This window comes from Puma concolor, chromosome D2, assembly GCF_028749965.1.
Source record: "Puma concolor isolate L17-30 chromosome D2, mPumCon1.1.hap2, whole genome shotgun sequence".
Taxonomy (NCBI): Eukaryota; Metazoa; Chordata; class Mammalia; order Carnivora; family Felidae; genus Puma; species Puma concolor.
In genome coordinates this window covers 45,135,453-45,156,806 of record NC_141677.1, presented here as the reverse complement: position 1 = coordinate 45,156,806, position 21,354 = coordinate 45,135,453, and the positions used below count along the sequence as shown (strand labels likewise).

The following is a 21,354-nucleotide window of genomic DNA, read 5'->3' as shown; positions in this document are numbered from 1 at the left end:
AATACTCCTGGGAGGGAGAAGAAAACATTTTTAATCAGGTTTGGACCTTGCTTTGCTTATATCTGAAAATCACTTAAGCTAGAGCTGAACAGCAGGGCGTATGAGCAATGGCTCAGCGCAGCCACCTGCCACCCAAGAGCTGCGTCCCCTGGCCTCTGGGGGACCGCGTCACGAGATTGTTCACAGCCCGCTGCAGAGGCTGGCGGCTGTTCTTGCCAAACCGGAGTGTAAATAAGCTCAGAAGTGATTTGTTCTCTTGTACCTCTCCGTCCTCAAAAGGAATTGTGCGGTCATGGCCATGCGGCCAATGGCGGGAATGCCCTTCTCCGTGAGACAAGATCCGATAGAAAAGCCTGCTCCCGTTGCCCTCCCAGCAGGACAAAGCCTGGGTGTCTGTGAGAGTCGAACACGGAAGGGTCTTATTTGGCGTCTGTGCCCTCCAGATGGCGGGGAAATTATGGACCATTTATTAAAATCCGAGTATCCATCAGTTGCTACTTATCGGCAGCGCCTGGCTTTACTTTCTCCAAGTTGCTCTTATTAAGCAGGTCGTGCCTGTGAGCAGACTCCATTTCATTTTTCTGCTGATATTAACGTTTCCTCATAAATTGTCCACATGTAGCATATTCTCACTTTTTATTACAGTAAATTGCACTTCCAGCACAGCCCTGGAACCTGTCTCTATTTCATCTGAAGGATCCACAAATGATCTGTAATGAATCTTCATCCCCGGAGGCTGTGAGCTGGCACTTCTGCCCTCCACACAGAGTGGGAAGGCGGTTTGAAAGAGCTGTTTATCTCAAACTTGGTAAACAGTGAAGACGAAGGCCAGGGAGGTCTAATGATCGACGAGAAATTGTCCAGATCTATCAGATTTTTACATGTGTTTAGTCAATTATGTTTGCTTGCTTGCTTTTTTTTTCAATAGCAACATAATAGTTTTTCTGAGATCAAAGCCAGTGTAAAAAACAAACAACAACAACAACAACAAGGATACAAAAAAACCCAAAAAACCTAACAATGAGTATCCTTTCTTCAGTGTTACAGTGCTGTCTTTTAAAATGCCAGCTGATTGACCAAACTACATTACAGGGCTGTCTTTTAAAATGCCATTTGATTGACCAGACTACTCCAGAACTTACTATGTTATTAAGCAGGATACAAGGGAGCTTACATCAGGAGTTCCAGCACTCAGCCCAAATGAAGAAACAGTTATATCCCCATACAGAACTCTAAAATGTGATCATGTTTCCAAAGGTCACCATGTCTTGTATTTATCCACCTTTCAGTTCACTTTGTTTCATTTCACCTTCTCTCAGATGTGTAGGAAAAGGGTGCTATTTTCAAATACAGGCGGTACTTTTTTCACAGAACAGTGTTAATCAAAACTCAAGTGCATATCTAAATGGTGCAAAATGAGGACACAGGTCCTGGATGCATGGGTTTCTGTTAACACAGTACCATGCAAAGGAAAAAATACCTGTATGTCAGTACCCCTTCTGAGTACTGGGGGCTTCCTATTGATGTCCCTGGCTTTTGTCATACTCAGCACCAGGGAAGTATTGCGGGAGTGTGAATCCACCCATTCATTGATTCCATGGACATCTTTCAAAGTTCATTGTCTGCCAGGTGCCATATTGGGAAGGGGCTTCATGGTATCTAGACCAGGCCTTAGCCCTTAGTGAGGGACTGGAGGCTCCTCCCCATGTACGACCAGAGGACCACGTGACCCAGGAGTATGGAGGATCACGGCATTGGCGGTGGCAGGAAACTGTAGAATCCGGGACCCAACTTTGCAGAAGTCTCTGTGGCTTCCCAGATTTCCTATCCGGGCCTCATCACTATCTGCATTGCCTTCCATCTCGACTCTTGCTTTTGGGCAAGTTTCCCCATCTCTCTGTTCAGATCAGAAACCACTTTCAGTGGGCAGTTGTGAGGACTCATTGAAGTATTGTGTGCAGAGGGCTTAATTCAGGGTCTGGGTAGAGGGGGGTGCCAACAATTGCCAACAATTGCACCCAGTCTGCAGCCAGCACCTTCCCCAAACTCCCAATAGCAGGCTCAGATTTCCCTCAGCAAATGCCCTCTTAGTGTCCCCCAGAGTCGGGTTGGGAAGCCACACAGGCTTAATTCTGTCACACTTTCCCCAGATGGCCTTGTGTAGCCTGGTGCAATTGCCTTGTCTTCACCATCCTCCAGCAACCAACCTTCCCAACAACTCACACAGGCTAAGCTGCCTGTCTGTGTGCTCAGGTGGCTGTGTTTCCTGCTTCCACCAAGGGTGAGGGCCCTCAGCTTCAAGAAAGCTCTAGCAGAGTGATGGGTGAGGTGGGAACAGGTAACTCCTGCTTGGTCAGGAGGAGCTGTTTCCTGGGAAGAGACTGGGAGAAGAAACTAGAAAAGAAACCCACATACGGTCCAGGATTCCCCAGTAGGACCTAGGAGTAAGGATGGAGCCAGCAGTAAGAGCCATCGACTTGGGGAGAACATTAAGGCAGTTTTCCAGTAAGAGCAAGGCCCCAGAAAGTTCTGGAAACAAGGCTAGGGTAAACAGGAGAAGTAGCTGGGCCAGCATCTCGGGCCCTTTTCTTGAGGAGGCAAGTCTCTGGAAAGCCCAGAGTGACCAGAAGTAGTTCAGCAGTGGCTGCCCTTTATGGGTTTGCTCATGGTTCTGGGCATAGCTTCTGAAGTTGGGCCACATGGTGGCTGCTTTGCTGATTTCCTTGTAAAGGGGCTCCTTGAATCATCCGTAGTCTTGTAGCCAGCTACTCCCCTTCTTTGCCAATGGGGGGCATCGCACTCCCTCATGCTCCGGAGGGGTGACATCGCACACAGAGAATTGTTCCTAAATAGCATGTTGTTGCAAAGGCAGCAGTGGGTCTTTAAAGTTAGCGCGCTATCTGTCCTTGGGAAAATGCCAGGCTGTGCGCTCCATGGAGGGAATGTTCTGAAATGTTACAAGTTGGGGTTTTAAAAAGATGCTAATTGTTGACAAGTTTTCATTATCTCAGGCTCCCAGTGTTGGGGGGTGCCTAGAGAAGAGTGGCCAACAATTAACACATACATAAATAATCGGTGGCATTTGCACTTTGTGAAATAAATCCTCAGCTATGCTGCTGGAAGGCTTCCATGTGGAGGTTTTTTTCCACTCCATTTACTATTCCTTTAGGCCAAGATAAAGTGAAACAGGCTCATACTTAAGAAATGCAAGTAGAATAATGGTCTCAGGCTTAAGAGAACAAGTTAACCTGGAGAAGGAAGGCACTGCCGCTCCTAATGGTGTTTTCTCGGTTATGAGAAAAAAGATCATTTTGTCCCCATTGTCAGGGGCCAGGCACAGGCCCAAAGGCTCACATTCTTACTCTGATAGCTATGTGGGCCTGTTGAGGAGCAGCGTGACTGATGGAAAAGAACTCAGGATTTGGAGACTGAGAGACCCGAGTTCAAATCCAGTCTCTGCCAGGTACTAGCCGAGGGACCTGTGTGAGCTACGAGACCAGATCTAGGTCCCGGCTCCCTGCCGCACAGACGGGGATGAGAATGCTGCCTGGCTCATTAGGGCGTGTGAGTAAAGGAAAGTGTGTGTGTTGTGAAGTGGGGGAGATATAGTATCGAAGAGTCTGGTGGGGTGCTTGATCGGAGGAAATGGCCCTGACTTGGTCCTGTGTGAAAGGCTGCAGGCAGAGGCAGGGGACTGGACTGGAGGTGCTTCCTCCAGCCCCTCAGAACTGCTGTCTTCTCTGCCTCCTTAGAGGGATTTGGATATTAGAACTGATCTCCACCTGTATGTGGCCAAGACGGGCCACCCTGTATATACTATTCCCGTTAGCACTAGGGAATGCTTTCTGTCCAGAGCTTTGGGGAGCTGGGAGTGGGGGTTTTGGTCTGTATCTACTTCTCTATGGAAACTGTGGAACCAGAGTGGCTGAATAGCCAGGACAGGATTCCAATGTCCCCTGGCCTCCAGGAGGCCTGCAGGATGGCCTGTTGGTGTCCTGCATCACCTATACCAGAGCTCTGGTGATGCGATTGGAGCAAGGTTCAGACAGAGGCTGCTGCTCATGGACGAGGGGACACTTTCTCTTCTCTAGGTGTGGAAGGGACAGATGACTTCCACTTCCCTAAGAGGCGTGTAGCTATGACAGTGTGCTTTTCTCTCAAGAAGGTGGTGTGTGGGTGTCAGGACAAGTGTAGACACCTGGCTCTGTCTCTATAGGTGATGCCCCTCACCGCTGGCTACCTGTGTCCACCATCCCAGCCCTTTCTATGAGCTACGTGCCATGGCAAGCTCCTTGGGTCTTCTATTTAAAAGGGGCTCAGGGCACCTGGATGGCTCAGTTGGTCTAGCGTCTGACTCTTGATTTCGTCTCAGGTCATGACCTTGTGGTTGTAGGATCAAACCTTGCATTGGGCTCCATGCTGACAGCACGAAGCCTGCTTGGGATTCTCTCTCTCTCTCTCTCTCTCTCTCTCTCTCTCTCTCAAAATAAATGAATAAACATTTTAAAAGAATAAAAGGGGCTCAAACAGGAGTCAGCATGAGCCTTGGAAGGTTCCACCTCCTCAGCTCTTCTTCTAAAGTTCTGTGTTGGCAAATCTACTGATGGACCATAAGAGCTGGGAAGTCGGCCACTGATGGTTTGGCCAGGCCTTGTGGGACTCACAGCAGCAACTTAAACAGGGCTGCTGGTGCTGTGTCAAGGCATTGTGACACTGAAGGGACTCCTTGGGGTCACTGTAACCTCGTTCCTGCCTCCCACAGGGTCTAGGTGGAGCTCCTACTGTTGTGCAGGACTCTATTGCCTACCATTGTGTTATTTTGAGGGTTGCCCCACAGTCCTGGTGCCCAGCTCCTGCAGAGAAGCCCAGCTGTAGGAACGTAGCCTCCCTACTTGCTGGAGACAAGTGACCAGAACCCACCCAGAGCAGATAGCCCGCTCCACTCCCTTCCCCACCCACAGAATGAAGGGCTGCCCTTTGTTTGTCTAGTCAGCACAACACTTCTCTGCCCGTGCCAATGGTGTTTCATAGCAATGTACTCACAGCGTTGCCGAGGTGAAGGGAGGCCCCACATTGTGCTGCCTTAAAGGGTCTGTGGATTCCTGGAGGAGAGGGCACTTATCACACTCGCCACATTGTGTTTATTGTCGGTTGTCTTGGTACTGTTGGCTCCATGATGGCACAGGCGAGGCTCCTGGCTCATACCCGTATTCAGGAGAGTTAGGACAATAGCTGGTGTGTGGCAGGCACAGTATGTTGAGTGAAGGAGGGAATAGATGAGAGACTATACATGTCTACACATTCAAGAAACCATTGAACAAAGACCAGGCTGGGGCCTTGAGTGGAAGGAATGGAGAACACCTTCATGTTCACTCATTATCTATAGTGAGCAACTCTCTGGGCTGGAAGCTTCACATAATTTCATTGAATTCCCATGATAACCCCAGGGTGGGAGGTGTGTGTCTCAGGTTGGGTTCCCAGAAGCAGACTCTGGAGTGAGGATTTGTGTGACAATGATTTATTAAGAAGTGTTCCCAGGGGAATTAAAAAAAAAAAAGAAAGAAAGAAAGAAAGACAGCAGGGGAGTGGGAATGTGGCAGGGAAATGAAGGAAGCCAGAGCTGGTGCGCTAGCAATGAGGCAGTTTGGGCTCAGTCCATGGAGAAATTCTGTAACCAGCAGAGCTCACACTTGAAGCAGTCCCCATCTGGGAACAGGGCATCTGGGACTTGTATATGTGACACTCTCTGTCCTTGGTGAGGGGTGTAAATTCCCAGGCACAGTGAGTGCTGTGCAGGGTTCCGGCAGCCTGAGCCACGGGTGTCTGCCGTTGGGCGTGAATGCACACAGGGAGCCAGTGTGCTCAAAAACCCTAATGGGATTCAGGGGGAATGTGGGCAGAGCATCGATAGCACTGTTGGCATTCGAATGCCTTAAAGGCGTGGAGCTGCCGCTCAGGGAGGTGGAGTAGCTCAGCCAGCGGCCCGCAACCAAGCAGTGCCAGAACTGGGATCCGAACATGCTCTGCCTGCCTGCTTCCCCCTTACCCTGCTGGCCCTGCCACGGAAGGGAGGACTCAGCTGCACCTGCTGCAGACATGGCTGAGGAGGAAGAGGAAAGGATAGCACTTAGACGGGGAATTAGTGGTGCTGCGAGGGGCACTGCCCACTGGGCTGTGAGCATTTAGGGCTCTTCCCACAGAGCTGGCAGCTCACCAGTAACTAGGGGGTAGGGGGGGAGGTGTTCTTTCCAAATCTGCAGTAGCTTCTCCTTCTTACAGTCTAGCTCAGCTTCTGGGTGAGTTGCATCCTCTGGAAAAGACTACAGCAAATGCTATTTATCTCTGTGTGGGGAAAAGAGGCTTAACAAATTAGCTGAGCTTAATTGATGAGGAAAGTAGGACAGAAAAGTTGGCCAGTTGTCCTGTGGGGTTTTCTGATCAATTCTCTCCATCAGTATATTTCATGTATGAGTCTGAGACCAGGTGGAAAAACTCCTGAGGGTAGCCAGGGTCCCACCTGTTCCCTGGGATGTCCCAGCAGCTGTGGCAGGTCCTCTGCACTGCTGGCTCTGTGGGTACACAGAGGACCGTTCTCCTGCACAGGTGCACCTGTACCTTCAGATTCACAGAACCAAACATTCTGGAGCAGTGTTCCCAGCTGCAGAGGCCAAGAGTCAGGGTCAGAGCTCTGAAATAACACAGGACTCAGGCATATCACCATTCCCAGTGAATTAGGATCCCAAGGAATTGGGCCCCAAAGTCTACATTTGTTAAAAATACATCTTTTTAAAAATTTTTAAAGGTTTTTATTTGAGAGAGAGAGAGAGAGAGAGAGAGAGAGAGCAAGTGGGGGAGGGGGAGAGAGCGAGGGAGACAGATTACCAAGTAGGCTCCATGCTGTCAGCTCAGAGCCCCATGCTGGGCTCGAACTCACAAACTGTGAGATCATGACCTGAGCCAAAATCAAGAGTCAGATGCTTAACCAAATGAGCCACCCAGGTACCCCTCAAGGTCTTCACTTTTAAAAGCTCCCTAGGAGATTCCTACATGCAGCCAGACTTGAAAATCATTGCTTTGGAATGTCAGTGTGTGATTAAGTCTTGCCTTTTGCCCATGGTCAGCTTCTATGCTGATGCTTAAATACCTTTCAGGGACACGCTGTTCACCTTCCACTCAGGCACTTCCCCTGATGAGACCTCACTGCTCCTGAGGCAGCCCCATTCCATCTTGAACTACTTGGAAAATCAGAAAATTCTGTCTTACATAGTGTTGATACCTGCCTCCCAGATTACTGGAGACCTTGGTCCTAAATAAACTCTGAGAGGCTGCAAAGAGCAATTCCAGTCTCTCTTGCCCATGACAATTCTTCATGTGCCTAAAGACACCTATACTTTCACTGGCCTACTCCGTGACCAAGTCTAATTTGTGGTGTCCTCCATTAAGTGGTGTAGCCCAGTAGTCAACTCCCGGCCCCAGCAGTGTTTCTTCTAAGTCTCCTCTCCCCAGTTGCCCTTCTGTTCCTGGAAACCCAGAGCAGGGCTTTGAGTGCAGCTTGTTAATCTACATCTCTTTAGATTCAGTTCAGTGTTCCAGTGTTCTGGAACCTATAAGTTCCCTGATAGTTACCTCCTCTGAGGATCTGAGGCTCCTCAGAGGGCAACTGGCCCTTAAGTCCTCATAGCTTCTAGGGAGAGGGCCTGGTTTGTGGAGTTTGTAGAATGGGGAGAAAGTATCTTTGGGACATGGCCTCACAGGAGTTTGGTATCTCTGGAGATCCTTTCTTTCAGGGGCAGAACAGAGAAGACTTGGAGCCTCCTTCCTGAGGTGGGGGATGGAGCAGCCTAGGAGGGGAGAGTTTTGTGGGGGCACGGCTCATAAGGAGGAGGACTTGTGTGGCTCCAGAAGACTTCTAGGTTCCAAGAATGTGATGGATCAAGGAATAAGGGTGGAACCTACAAAAGGTGGGGGATGGCCACTTCCCTTCTCTGCTTTGTGAAAAAGGCTTGGGATTTGTATGGACGCCATTTTGTGTTTGCTGCTTCTTGAGATTGAGGACTGAAGATATTGGCTGACAAGAGGAAGCAAGCATTATATATGTCTTATAGATGAACAAACTGAGACCAAAGGGGTTAAATGACAGCTGGTGGAGGCAGTCCTTTCCAGCCCAGTCCAGACTCCCATCCTAATTTGTCTTCGCAGGGGCTGGCACCCTCTCCCTTCTAGGCTGGAGAAGGGGAGTTTGTGTCTTTAACCCCCAGATGGCCCAGAAAGACCCCTGTGCCCACCATTGGTGTCCTGTGGGAGCTTTCCGTAAAGGACTGGGATGCTAGAGCTGGGACACTCGCACAGGCTCTATTTCCACATGCTTGTGCTGGCCAACAAACGTGTCCATTCTTTGTGTGGATGAAGTTTTAACAGAAGCCCGTGCACAGACAGTGCAATGATGTACCTCCCACATATAGCTGGGTTGCTGGTGCAGGCAGGCTCTTTAGCCCTCTATGCCTCATGGTTAAGGAGAAAGAGTCAGAGCTCTGTGTACTGATGAGGAAAGATATTCTTGATATATTGATAAGTAAAAAAATGATAGTTGTAACCTGATGCATATTTCGTGATCTCATTTAAATAAAAACATCTGTCTGATATGGGTACATAGATATGTACTTGCAGATGTGACCACAACCTTCTAGAAGGGGACACCTTAAACAATCTCTGGAGGATAAATGCGGAGGGGTAAATGGGACATTTCACCATTTAGCATATTTTATTTTATCTTTTAAAGTTTATTTTTTAAAGTTTGAGAGAGAGAGAGAAAGCGTGCGCATGTGAGGAAGGGGAGGGGCAGACAGAGCGGGAGAGAGAGAATCCTAAGCAAGCTCTGTGCTGCCAGCATGGAGCCTAACATGGAGCTCAAACCCACGAGCCCTGAGATCATGACCTGAGTTGAAATCAAGAGTCGGACACTTATCCGACTGAGCTACCCAAGCACCCCATTTAGTACATTTTTAAAAAGGGGGCAAGGTTATGGGATGATTTTGAACATTTTTACTTCTCTGTGTTTTTTTTCAAATAAAAAAGAGTAATAAAAATTACATCACAAAAATACACGCAAAAAAGTAAAAATAAAAGAGGACTACAATCTGACAGTTCTCTCCCACGTTCATAGGTGGCCTGGCACAGTGCCTGGTACTCAGCAAGTACTTGACACATGCTAACTCTGAGAGCTCTCACAGGACATGCTTGACAATGATCAGTTCCTTCTCTCTTTTCAATCTGATGGCTTTCCAGTTAAAGGAGGATAAAAGCACCCAGAAAACATATGAGAAACGAAATAAGGAACCCTTATTTTCACTCTCTTCCACTTCCTTCACGTATTCAACAGCAATATTCACTCATATATTGAACACTATGTGCCAATTAAAGGGTAAGGTTCTGGGATACCACGCAAGATGTGGTCCCTGTCGTCGTGGAGACCCCAACTTGGTGAAAGAGATAGATACTACGAAATAAATAAGCTGCTAATATTCAAGCACAGAAATAGCACGTGCTATAAAGAAACAGAACAAATTGCTATAAGAGAGAATGATGGGAGTAGAGTCATTGCCCAGAAGCAAGAAAGAGCCAGTTCTATGGGTCCTTTATGGGTTCTTTAGAACTGAAGGCAGCTCAGAACCCCAGCTGTGAGCTGCTGTTCTCCCAGGTGTCATTCATTGCAGCTGGACAAGCTGCCATAAATCCCTCATTCCAGATTTCGGATTTTTAGCCTCTGGCAGTCATGAGAATCATCCCCCTAAGCTCCCCTTCAGAAAAGCATTTGCAGTTACTTTTTCGAGAGGGGAGAGGAAAGCCCTCACCTTTGGTGGCCCTGTGATGCCTGTAGGAACCAGAGCTTCGACCTTGCTGAGGGCTAGTGCATAAGAGCTTGGAAAACAGCAGGAAATCAGATATCTGTGTTCAAATGATGCGTCTTGTAGCTAAGGCAGCGAAAGCTCAGGGGATGGCATGTTTTGTTAAGAAAAAAATCTCCAAGAACAATGTTTATCAAACCCCGTCTCGGCAATCATCTTGCGTGTCTACCAGCTTCTGGCTTGCTTCTATTCATGTTTGTTTTCTTTTTCTTTCTGCAGGCCGTAGAGACCAATCTGGCTTCCAAGGACAGCCACTGGGTCTTTGTGAATGAGGTAAGAGCCCCAGAGTGGGAAGGGGTGCAGCCTGCACTGAGCCCCCAGCCCCTTGAGAAAGCTCAGTGGGAAGCTGTTGGGGCCAATTCTGACTTGGGATGCTGGAGTGAATTCCAGGACCCCACCATGCAGCACAGGGTCTCAGAGAGTTGGACCTGACCTGCCAAGATGCTCAGGGGAGCAGGTGAGAACCAGGGAAAGAGTCAAGATTGGAGTACATGAAGTCAGAAGAGAAGTGGTTTCAGGCATTAGATGTGCAGAGTGAGGAGAGACAGCCGGTCAGGGGGTTGGGGGCTGGAGAGATTGGGGCAGGTTAGAAGATGGGATGGAGAGGGAGTGGGGCAGAGGAGTGAGGGGGGATGGAGGAGGCTGCATTTCATGCAGGAGTTTGCAGTTCTGTGTGTTACATGACTTTGAATGTGTGTATGTATGAGTGCCTGCATGTGGGAGTGTATGTGAAAACACGTATGTCAGCATATGTGACAGTGTAGATGTATATGTGTGTGAGTGTGTACGTGTGTGCACACGCCCCTGGACCTAGTGGGGGCAAGAATCAGTGTAGCCATTTAAAGCGGGTAGATGAGAAGTCTCTCCCATGACAGGCCATCCCACTGCTTTGGGTGCTGGGAAGAAGGGGAACACCAAGTTTTCACTGTGGCCCAGTCCTCTCTTCGGCTGTTTTACCTGCCTGGCTCTGACCTCCTCCACACTGCAGACATTCCAAGTGAGTGGTCTTTAACCACATGCCCATTCAGGAAACACCACCAGGGCAGCCTGTGTGACCCCAGCATGCTGTTAACAGAGCTGATTCCGGAAGACGGTTCCTGGTGCATGCTTTCATCAGGGCTTTGGCCTTCAGCTTCTCCTAAATTAACCGATCAATTTCTAATGGCCTCATTCTAGAAGATGCAAGGTTTATTATAGAGGTAATTTATTCTTTTATGATGTGTGTTTCTTCATTAGCTCAGTGCTCTATGGCTGGAAGAGTTTTGGGTGGCTTATTTTAATAATTTTGTAGGTAGTATCAGATAGTAACTTTTGCAAGGCCCACTTTTCATGGCTTTCCTCCATAAATTCACATCTTATTAGCTCTACCCGGGCCTGTTGGACAATGCAAATTAACTGTCCATTTACGTCGGGTTGTGGCTGGTTGTGCTGCTAATTAGAAGGGACATGTTGGCCACCTCCCCATTCTTCAGAGCCTGCTGGAGTCCTCCTTGGTCCTAGGAAGTTTTGATCCTTTGGGCTTTGTCATCTTCTCTATGGGTTCTTCAAAGTCCGGTTTTCTTTGTTCCAGAGAAGGGATGCATTTCATGTGCCTCTTAAGGCAAATGTCTGGTGCTGGCTTGAATATTTTGGTGACTCCTCCAAACTGAATCGTCAGTGTTCCTCTGTTGTCAGTCTTCAAAAAGCACTCTGATTTTGCATCTTTAACCTGTATGCTTTTTTCTCCTCTGCATCCTGACTCACCTCCAGGGTCCTCTGTCCCTCCTGAGCCCCTCTTCATGGCTAGGAGTGACTTCAGAATGGTTAGTGCTGAAGTGCCCACAAGGGCATTGCTGGGGCAGCTGGACCCCAGGACTTACTTAGGTCACCAGGAGTAGTCAGGCTGACAGATGTCAGCCACACTAGAACAGCCTCACCCAAGGGGATAGCTATGCCCCACGACAGTCAGCAGCACATTGTGGGCCGGGTCACACATCATGTGAATATCCCCAGGCTAAGTGTATCCTCCTCCAGAAGTGATCTCCTTTCTTGGCTTCCTTTTCTATAGGAGGCTATTCTTCTTGAGAATGAAAGGGTAACACCTACCATTTCTTATTTATTTATTTTTATTTTTTTATGTTATTTTTTTACTTTTATATTTGAGAGAGAGAGAGAGACAGACAGACAGACACAGCATGAGTACAGGAGGGGCAGAGAGAGAGGAAGACACAGAATCTGAAGCAGGCTCCAGGCTCTGAGCTGTCAGCATAGAGCCTGACGTGGGGCTCGAACTCACAAACCTCAAGATCGTGACCTGATCATGAGCTGAAGCTGGATGCTTAACCGACTGAGCTAGCAGGCATCCCTTACTTATTTAATTTTTAAAGTTTATTTATTTATTTTGAAGGAGAGAGAGAGAGAAAGCACACGTAGGGGAGGGGCAGAGAGAAGGCTAGAGAGAGGATCCAAAGCAGGCTCTGCACTGTCAGCTTGGAGCCCGTTGCAGGGATCAATCTCATGACCGTGGGATCATGACCTGAGCTAAAATCAAGAGTCCGAAGTTTAACCAACTGAGCCACCCAGGCACTCCAACACCTACCATTTCTTGATCACCTATTATATGCCAGGCACTTGTCAGAGTGTTTTATATTTGGGACCATCCTTAGACCTCATCAACAACCCTATATGACAGTTATTATCATCCCCATTTTACAGTTGGGAAAGGGCAGGCCCAAGAGGTTAAATCACTTGCCCAAGGTCATACAATGATTAAATGGTGCATTTGGGATTCTGTATGAAGACTGACTACAAAGCCATTTCTACCAAATGACACTATTATGCATACGGCCCTGACAAAGATCCTTAAACTATGGTCAAGGTCTGATTCAGTGAGGCCAGTAGGTAAGACTCAGGTATGCACACTTATGGAGACACTCTTGGCTTTGGTGTCAGCTCATGTACATTCTTGAAGTCTGTGATCTGGAGGTATGTCGTCGTATAAAGCTTTGACCCTTAGGTCCCAGTGTGGCCTTTGGTTAATGAGCAAGCTGTTCTCTCAATTGTATGTAGATTTACCCTTAGGATACAGCCATATTCAGAACTGCTGTTTCCTGTTACATAATGGCCCCACTGGAAACAAAAGTCCTATTATTCTTATGATAGTTGTATCATTCTAGACTCTATCTAAATACAGAGCCACAGACAATGTTTACCAGTTGCTTTTCTGTTTGTCGTATGTGATGGATAGGATAAAATAAAGTGGGAAGAAGAGAAGCAGGGGAAGGCATTTGGTGGTTCCGACATGGTCTCCAGAATTCAGCAACAGTATCGGGGCCCCATCTTCTCATTTCCTGAGCTGCTCCCTACTTCTTTAGAAGCAAGTTCAGTTTTTTTGACAAACTCAGGTTGGTGCCTCTTCCCCTCATGTCTTTCCCCCAAGGAGGCCTGCACCGTGGTCCCCAGCTCTGCCCCTGCTCCCTCATTCCTCACAGGCTGTGTCTTCTAGTTTCTCCCTCTATATCTGACTTCCTTAATGTATTTTCCTGGATTCAAGATAAACACTCAAAGGCACATAATTTTGTTTTGTTTTGTTTTTTCCTTAATCTGGTGGTTTTCTTAATACATATACTCCTTCACTGGTGAATATTGGTGTTGTATAGATGAGGTCTATTTCATTTGGAGAAGGGGTAATTGGATGCAGAGAAAGGCTTGTGAGCATGTGAGCCTCACTGATAGTTTTTAGATTTTGTAGGTCTCTGGGCTTGACTGTGGGAACACTGGCAAGCAGATGTACTTTTGGGTCTAAACTATATTTTCATTGATTATTTAAATTATATGTTAGTTTGGAGGAGGGTGGGGGATTCAAAAGAACCTGTGGAAAGCAAATTGAACCAGTTGTCAAGGTGGCCACTAGGTCATGAGTCCCTAGAAGACATGGTCAGAATTTAGCTAATCACTGAATCCTAGTGCCCTATGCAAAGAGTAGGTTCTTTTCTTTTTTAAGTTTATTTAATTATTTTGAGTGAGAGAGAGAGAGAGAGAGAGAGAGAGAGAGAGAGAGAGAATGATAGCACATGTATATATGCTTGAGGGGAGGTTGGGTGAGGCAGAGGAGAGAGAAAGAGAGAGAGAGAGAGAAAGAGAGAGAATCCCAAGCAGTCTCCCTGGTGTCAGCACAGAGCCCTACATGGGGCTTGAATTCATGAACTGTGAGATCATGACCTGAGCCGAAATCACGACTAGGACACTTAACCAACTGAGCCACCCAAACATTCCCCAAAGAGTAGGTTCCTAATAAGGTTTGGTTGAAGGCAGGTTGGTATACTTAGGATAGAGCAAGTTCCTTTGAAGAACATTTCTCAGTAGGCCTTCGAGGAAAGACAAAGGCAACAATTAAACTCGAGGCTTAGGGATGGAGAGGACTAGTCTGGGTCATTCACCAGAAGTTGCCAGTTGAGGACCAGTCACACATGGCTCTGGATGAGCTAGGTAGCTTCCAGAACCTCTTCACTAGCTGGTATGGAGTGTCTCTTCTCCATATGGCTTTCAGCAGATCCCAGGTGAGCCAGTGTGCAGGACAGGTGTCCTCAATGCCAGGTGGAGTCTGAATGCAGAAGAGAATGCCCTTTCCATGAGGATCCGTCTTTTGGGAACTTTTTGGAGGAAATTCTTTTATGGAATATATATATATAATTTTCAGCATCTTCCGGAACTAAGTGTGATGGGACTTGGAGTGCTCTGTTTGTTGCTGAACAGCTCAGACTGTTAGAGTAGTTCTTCCAGACATGCACCCAAAGCATGTTTTGATGGGAATGGTTTAAGATGTTTAGAAAGCAGTTCAGAAGCTCATATATAACCCTTGTTCTTAGGTTTCTCAGTGAGTGAGGCTCTGGGCTGTGTAGGTGGAAGAGACAGAATTGGCAGGCACCCCTGCCACATTTCCAGCAGACGTCAATGACCACCACATCCCATGCCCATTTCAGAACTTGTGTCTGAGCTCCAGACTCAGAGGTCCAGATGCCTTCTAGACTCAGCTGCTTGGAAGCCTTGTGACCACTTCCAGCTCAGTGCATCTCTCCCTAATGCTCCCTCACTCAGCGTTCCATTCCCAGGGGCCCATGTCTCCACCCCTCTGGTTGGCTTCCTACTCAGTGAAGAAAAGCCAACATCATGGACCCTGCCTCAGAACCTGTCTAGGATGACCCTGACTGCACCTGTACACCTTCATGTACTTCTTACCCTTCTACTCACTCTCCCATGACTCATCCCTGCAAGCAGAGGAGTGACTTGTTTTCTCTATTTATTTTCCTTTCCTGGCTCTGCCTTTGCCAAGATCTCCCTTTATACCTGGCATGCTCTTCCTGAATGTCTGATTGCCAAGGTCTTACATTCCAGCAGGGGTCTGCTAAACATCTCCTTTGCCAAAAAGTCTTCCTGGGTTTCCCCATTAGAGTTATTCATTGTCTTACTGTTGTACACTCCTTGCCCCAACTATGATGCTCTGTGCCTGATTCCCTGTGCATGCAACTATGATGCATGTGCCTGATTCCCTGAACAGCCTGTAAGTGGACCTCCTTTCTGTCAGGCTGCCTAGAGTTCCCAGCACAAGGGAGTCACACACAGAGAATTTGTGTGCATTAAGGCTCCTGCTGCTGGCCAGCCTCCTGCTTCCTCACCTTGACTCTGCTTGTCTAATTGCCTACATGTGGAAGAAGAGCATTTATAACTGTCCCTATCTTTCATGGACTCAGAAAGCTGTCATTTTGCTCTATGAGCTACAGCTGTCAGCACCCCCTGCTCTCGGCATCCCCTTTCCCTGCACTTATGAGTCCCTTGGGGCACAAGCTCTTCCTCTGAGGCACACGCATGCTCCCTTCAGCCCCAGTCCAAGCCATTAGCCGATGGCAGAGCAGCCAGGGAGAAGGGCAGGGGAAGTGCTGGCTGGGCTTCCTACAGCAGTCTCCAAATTGCATTTGGGAGCATATGTTCTGCTAATTTGTAGGTGCTTTGTGGAAAAAGGATTCTGTGATCAAAGAGGGTGGCTAAGTTAGAGTTAAAGAGTGAGAAATGGGTGTCTCCTACAGGCATCTTCGGTCTCTGAAACCGGCTGTGCTTTCCAAGGATGGGGCCGTGCACACTGTCACGTGCATTTGTTCCAATTGCACTCGTGCATTTTCTCTCAGTGTGCTCCCCTCTGCTCTTGAATAGGTTGTTGGCAGGTGGTGGAGTGTCAGGACCCAGAGGCTAGAGTGCACATTCTTCCACATGACTCATGAGGTTGCTCATGTGCTGACCTCAGAGCCCTCTCTGGTCTTAGTTCCAACCACCTCTTATCTTACAGGTCTACTCTGAGTGTATCCTAAGAGATCACTACCCCAAGCACAGGGTCATCCTAGGGTCTGGACCTCTTCAGCGAGCCTCTGCCCAGAATGCTGTTGTGTTGTGGCCCCTCAGGCCTCAGCCCCCACCTTATTACTGTCACTGGTTTGCCACCAACACATACTCTATGAGGATCCCTGGGTGCAGACGTCGGCTTGCCCCAGAGGGCATTTCTGTCAGCAGTCCAGAAAAACGTTAGTCCAGACTTCCAAATCTTCCCCACCCACAAACACATGCTGAGTTAAAATAAATGAAAATGAGATGAGGCTATACATGAATAATGAGGGGGAAAGAAATGCTCATACACTAATTGAAGAAAACAAGAAGAAAGACCATGATATGAACGTGGAATCAAATAGCTTTAAGAAATCTCTATTTGGGACACAGAGAAAGGTCGGGAGAAGATTTAATTTTTTTCTTCATTTTGAAGATTCCAATTCTGCTTGGATATGAAGTCCCTGTACCATTTACTGTCTACAAATTTAATTTAGGAACACTCAAAACCAATTATGTTTGTTGTAATTGGGTCACTTGTTTCTCTCCTCAGCCCCACCGAGGAGCCCTTGAGGAGAGGGGCCACATCCTATCCACCTCTGAAGCCCCAGTGGATCTATCAGACATTACAGATGCAGGCACTTTTTTTTTTTTTCATGTTTATTTATTTTTGAGAAAGGGCGAGAGAGCGTGCACAGGGGATGGGCAGAGAGAGCGGGGGCAGGAAATCTGAAGCAGGCTCCGTGCTGAGAGTAGAGAGCCCGGTTCAGGGCTTGAACTCATGAACCATGAGATCATGACTTGAGCCCAAGTCGGTCACTTAACCAACTGAGCCACCCAAGCGCCCAGCACCGTTGTTTTGAGCATTCCTTTCTTCATCTATTTTTTCACTTAAATTTTACAACTTTATTGAGGTTTAATTCATGTACAGTAAATGCATATATTTAAGTGTACAATTTACATTTGACATATGAGTCACCCATGAACTCTTACCACAATGAAGATAGTGAACATGTCCATGACTCACAAAGTGCCCCTTGGTAATCCCACCTCCAGCCCCACCTTCTCACACTCCCCAAGCAATTACTGATCTGTTCCTGGCACTTACAGATTATTCCTACTTTCCAGGGTTTTATACAAATGGAATCACACAGTATGTACTCTTTTTCCTATTTTGCTATGGCTGTTTCCATCCAGATAATTATTTTGAGATTCACCCATATTGCAATGTATACCAATAGTTCTTTTTTTCATTGAGGAGTATTCAAATGTATGAATTCATCACAATTTGAGTATCTGTTCATTGATGGACATTTGGGTTGTTCTAGATTTTTTAGTGATTACAAATAAGGCTGTTGTGGATGTTCATGTACAAGCCTTTGTATGGACATATGCTTTCATTTTTCTTGGGTACATATTTACAAGTGGAATTGCTGGGCCATATGGTAGATGTATGTTTAACTTTTTAAGAATCTTTCAAGTGGTATGAGAATTCCAATTGCTTCACATTATGTTAAGTAGCTGGTTTGATCAGGTTTTTGATATTAGCCATTATAGTGGTATGTAATAGGACCTCATTATGATTGTAATTTTAATTTCCCTACTAACTAATGATACTGAGCATATTTTCATGTGTGTATTTGCCATCTATATCTATATCTCTCTTGGTGGGGGGAGCTGAGATCATTGATTTGAGGACTTTTTCTTTAGTGCTATAAACTTCCCCTCAAGTGACTTAATGGCATCCCCCAAAGTTTGCTATGTTGTGTTTTCACTGTTATTCAGTTTAAAATACTTTCTATATTACCCTTTGATTTCTTCTTTGACTCATGGGTTGTTTAGAAGTGTGTTATTTAGTTTCCAAATATTTGGGGATTTTTAAAGGATTTTTCTCTTATTGATTTTTAATTCAGTTCCACTGTGGTCAAAGAATATAGTTTCTCATACACCTTTTAAAATTTATTGAGACTTATTTGATAGTCCAGTACATTTTCTGTCTTGATAAATGTTTTATGTGCACTTAAAAAAGATGTGTAATCTATTGTTGTTGTGTGGAATGTTCTATAAATGTCAATCAGGTCAATTTAGTTGATAGGGTTGTTTATGTCTTCTGTATCCTTGATGACTTTTTGTCTATTTGTTCTATCATTTATTGAGAGGGGAGTATCAAAATATTCAACTTTAATTGTGAGTTTGTCTGTTCTCCTTGTAGTTTTACCCATTGTTGTTTAATGTATTTTTAAGCTTCGTTACAAGAGGCATAAATGTTTAGGATTTTATGTCCTGTTGATTAATTGATCTGTTATCATTACAAAATGACCTTCTTTATCCTTCTGCTTTGAAATGTTCTCCACTCTGAAATATAATTTGATATTACTGCAGCTATTAGAGATCTATTTTGACTAGTGTTAGCCTAATATATCTTTTTCCATTCTTTTACTTTTAACCTACTTGTTTCCTTGTGCTTAAAATGTAGCATGTTTCTTGAAAGCCACTCATACTTTGATATTGCTATTTTATCTGTTGTAACACTTGGCCTTTTAATTGCAGTGCTTAGATGATTTAAATTTAATGTGAATATTAATATGATTAGTAACTATGGTTTCTTTACCTGGAAGTCAAATGAAAAAACCATTTCTGAGGGGAGGGAGAGAACATTGGTGCCAAGTGCTATTGTTATGAGGATGTGATGACCTGTGGGGTCAATGGTTGGAAAGAGTTGGAGGACCAAGTCCCCATGTACCTCAACTTATATTATTCCATTTTACAGATAAGAAAACAGAGGCTCAGAGAGATGGACTGATTTTCAATGTCACTTAGGAAGTGGCAGTCAGGATTTGAACTTAGGTGTAGGTGACTCCAAATTTAAGAAATAAATACCTATGCCACACTGCCCCTCTCTTACCTTTCCTCCTCATACTCAGTACTAACTAAACACTAAGTACGTGACTGAACCCCAACAATATTAGAATGTTTTTACCATTTGGAAGTGGTAATACAGTTCTCATTTACGGAAATTTGTTCTTATAAAACCTTTATTAGAGTTCTTCCCTTTATGTTACTTTACATAGTACCACCTTTTTTTGTTTGTTTGTTTTAGATTTCCTGTGGAAATAATGAAAGAGCCCTGCAAAAGCCCATACAATTAAGCTAATACCTGTCACATGAGTAGTATCTGAAGGGAACAAACCGCATTTGCTAAAAATGTACTTCCAGTCATTACTCAGAATGTACCTATTATCCTTCCTCAGCCAAAAGGAATCTATGAAATTTAACACTTATGGTTGTAGATACATGAGGAAATTGTCATTGTGTATAGCGTTAACATCATTCTCCAGCCCTTTTCAGAGCCCCATGGGAAGAGTACTTGGAGCTGTACAGATGAGTTGGGGGATAGTACTAAGAGAGTAGTGACGTACCCTTGTGTTTTAGATCAATCTTTGGGAACACGCAATGGATACTTCCTTCCTTAAGCCTTATTTTCTTCATCTGCTCAATGGGGTTCATGATACTACCTCCTAGGAAAGTTGTGAAGATTAGGTGAGATAACTCACCAGAAGTGACCCATCACAGGGTCTGGCACACAGCAAGCACTCTTGAAGGAGCGTTCCTCTTATTAACCAATCACTAATGTCCTGCAGAGAAGTTCATCTTTGGAACTTAAGGAAATACCCAGATTTGAGGAATTGATAACAGGTCCGTGCATGTCTTCATGAGGAGTGCCAGGGGACGGAGCCATGGCTTAACTCATCGTCTGGGTGACCTCGGATTGGAACATTTCTAACTGTGCTTGGGGCTTCCTGGGGCCCTAGTTCTCCCTTTCAGACTCCTATACATCCTTTAAAACTCCATCCGATTACCCTCCCCTCACTTTGCAACACCTATGAATTTCTTCCATAACCTTTCTTTTTTCCAACTCCCCCAGAGAACTCAGGCAGTGATTCTTCATTGGTCTTTAACTTCTTCCTCCATGTCCTGTCTCCCTACCAGGATCTGCAACTCTTGACAATCTATAATTCATTTGTCATACGTGTACTGACCACCCCTGAAGCATTGGGATGCTCATGCACATTTGAGAGATATCCTCCTCACTCTCAGAGAGCTTATGGCATCATGGGTGAGAAACATGTGCTCTTCACAAATCTACAGCTAGGCAATGCTTGTAGGGGCCACTCCAGATCCTCTGCCTTTTGCAACCAAGTTCAAGCTTCCTGCAGACAGAACAGCTCAGCTAGATTCCTGCCATTGATGTGGAATCAGACTCCATGTTTTAGATGTGAATCAATTGTCCCCAACAAGTACGTTATCCTTTTGCAGAGTTTTGACAGAAGGATGCTTGGGAAAGGGAGTACTGACACTTAGGGAGTTTTAAAAATAGCTTTAATCCCCATGTGCAGCAAATGCATCCGAAAACTAAGGGTTAGCGTCTACCTTTGTGCATTCCCATCCATCGCTCTTCTCACAAATGAGTTCTGATGGATTCCGATGAACTCACTGCTTATGCCAGAAAGATCCTATTATCTGTGCCTTCTAGTCTGTTATTACACCTCCTGTGCCAGGCTGGTTAATCACCGTGTACCACATGGAGAGGCGAGCAGCAAGCACATGCGCGCATGCTCATGCGCCACGCAGCTACCGCCTTTACGCAGCGTGGGGCGGGGGAGGGATAGGAGGCCCCTGGTGGGGTTCCCAAGGAGTGTGCTTTCAAAACTGGAACATAAAAGCAGAGGTGGAGGCAGGAGACAATTCAGACCACCAAAACTTTTTGTGAAGTGTCTTAAATAACGTTCAAGGGCTCATAAAGACAGTAGGCTTTGCTTTGGTTATTTTTTCCACTGTCTCAAACCAGAAGATGTTCTGTGCACTGGGGAAGAGTGTCTCTTAAGCTGGTTGAAGAATCCCATATGAATATTGTCCAATTTCAGCAAGAGGAGGGAAGAAACCCTTTACTTGTCATTGATCAGTACTAGGCCGCAGTTTCCTGCAGCCCTAAAGACTGGCTTGCTGGCTGCCAAGGTGATGAGGGGCTGAGGAGCCAAGTGCTCCTCCTGGCCAGCTGCAGAGTGGGGCTTCTGGTCAAGAATTGCTAAAGAGCCCA

General features: G+C 46.1%; 1 protein-coding gene across 5 annotated transcripts in view; it reads left to right on the top strand.

The window, feature by feature from the left end:
• The window catches only part of GRID1 (glutamate ionotropic receptor delta type subunit 1), a 703,600-nt gene that overhangs the window by 425,224 nt on the left and 257,022 nt on the right, over positions 1-21,354 (top strand). For all 5 annotated transcript variants that reach the window (XM_086680178.1, XM_086680177.1, XM_086680176.1 and 2 more), the window contains one exon: positions 10,125-10,178. In XM_086680178.1, coding sequence (XP_086536304.1) covers positions 10,125-10,178 — 54 coding nt within the window. The remainder of the gene's footprint in view (positions 1-10,124; positions 10,179-21,354) is intronic.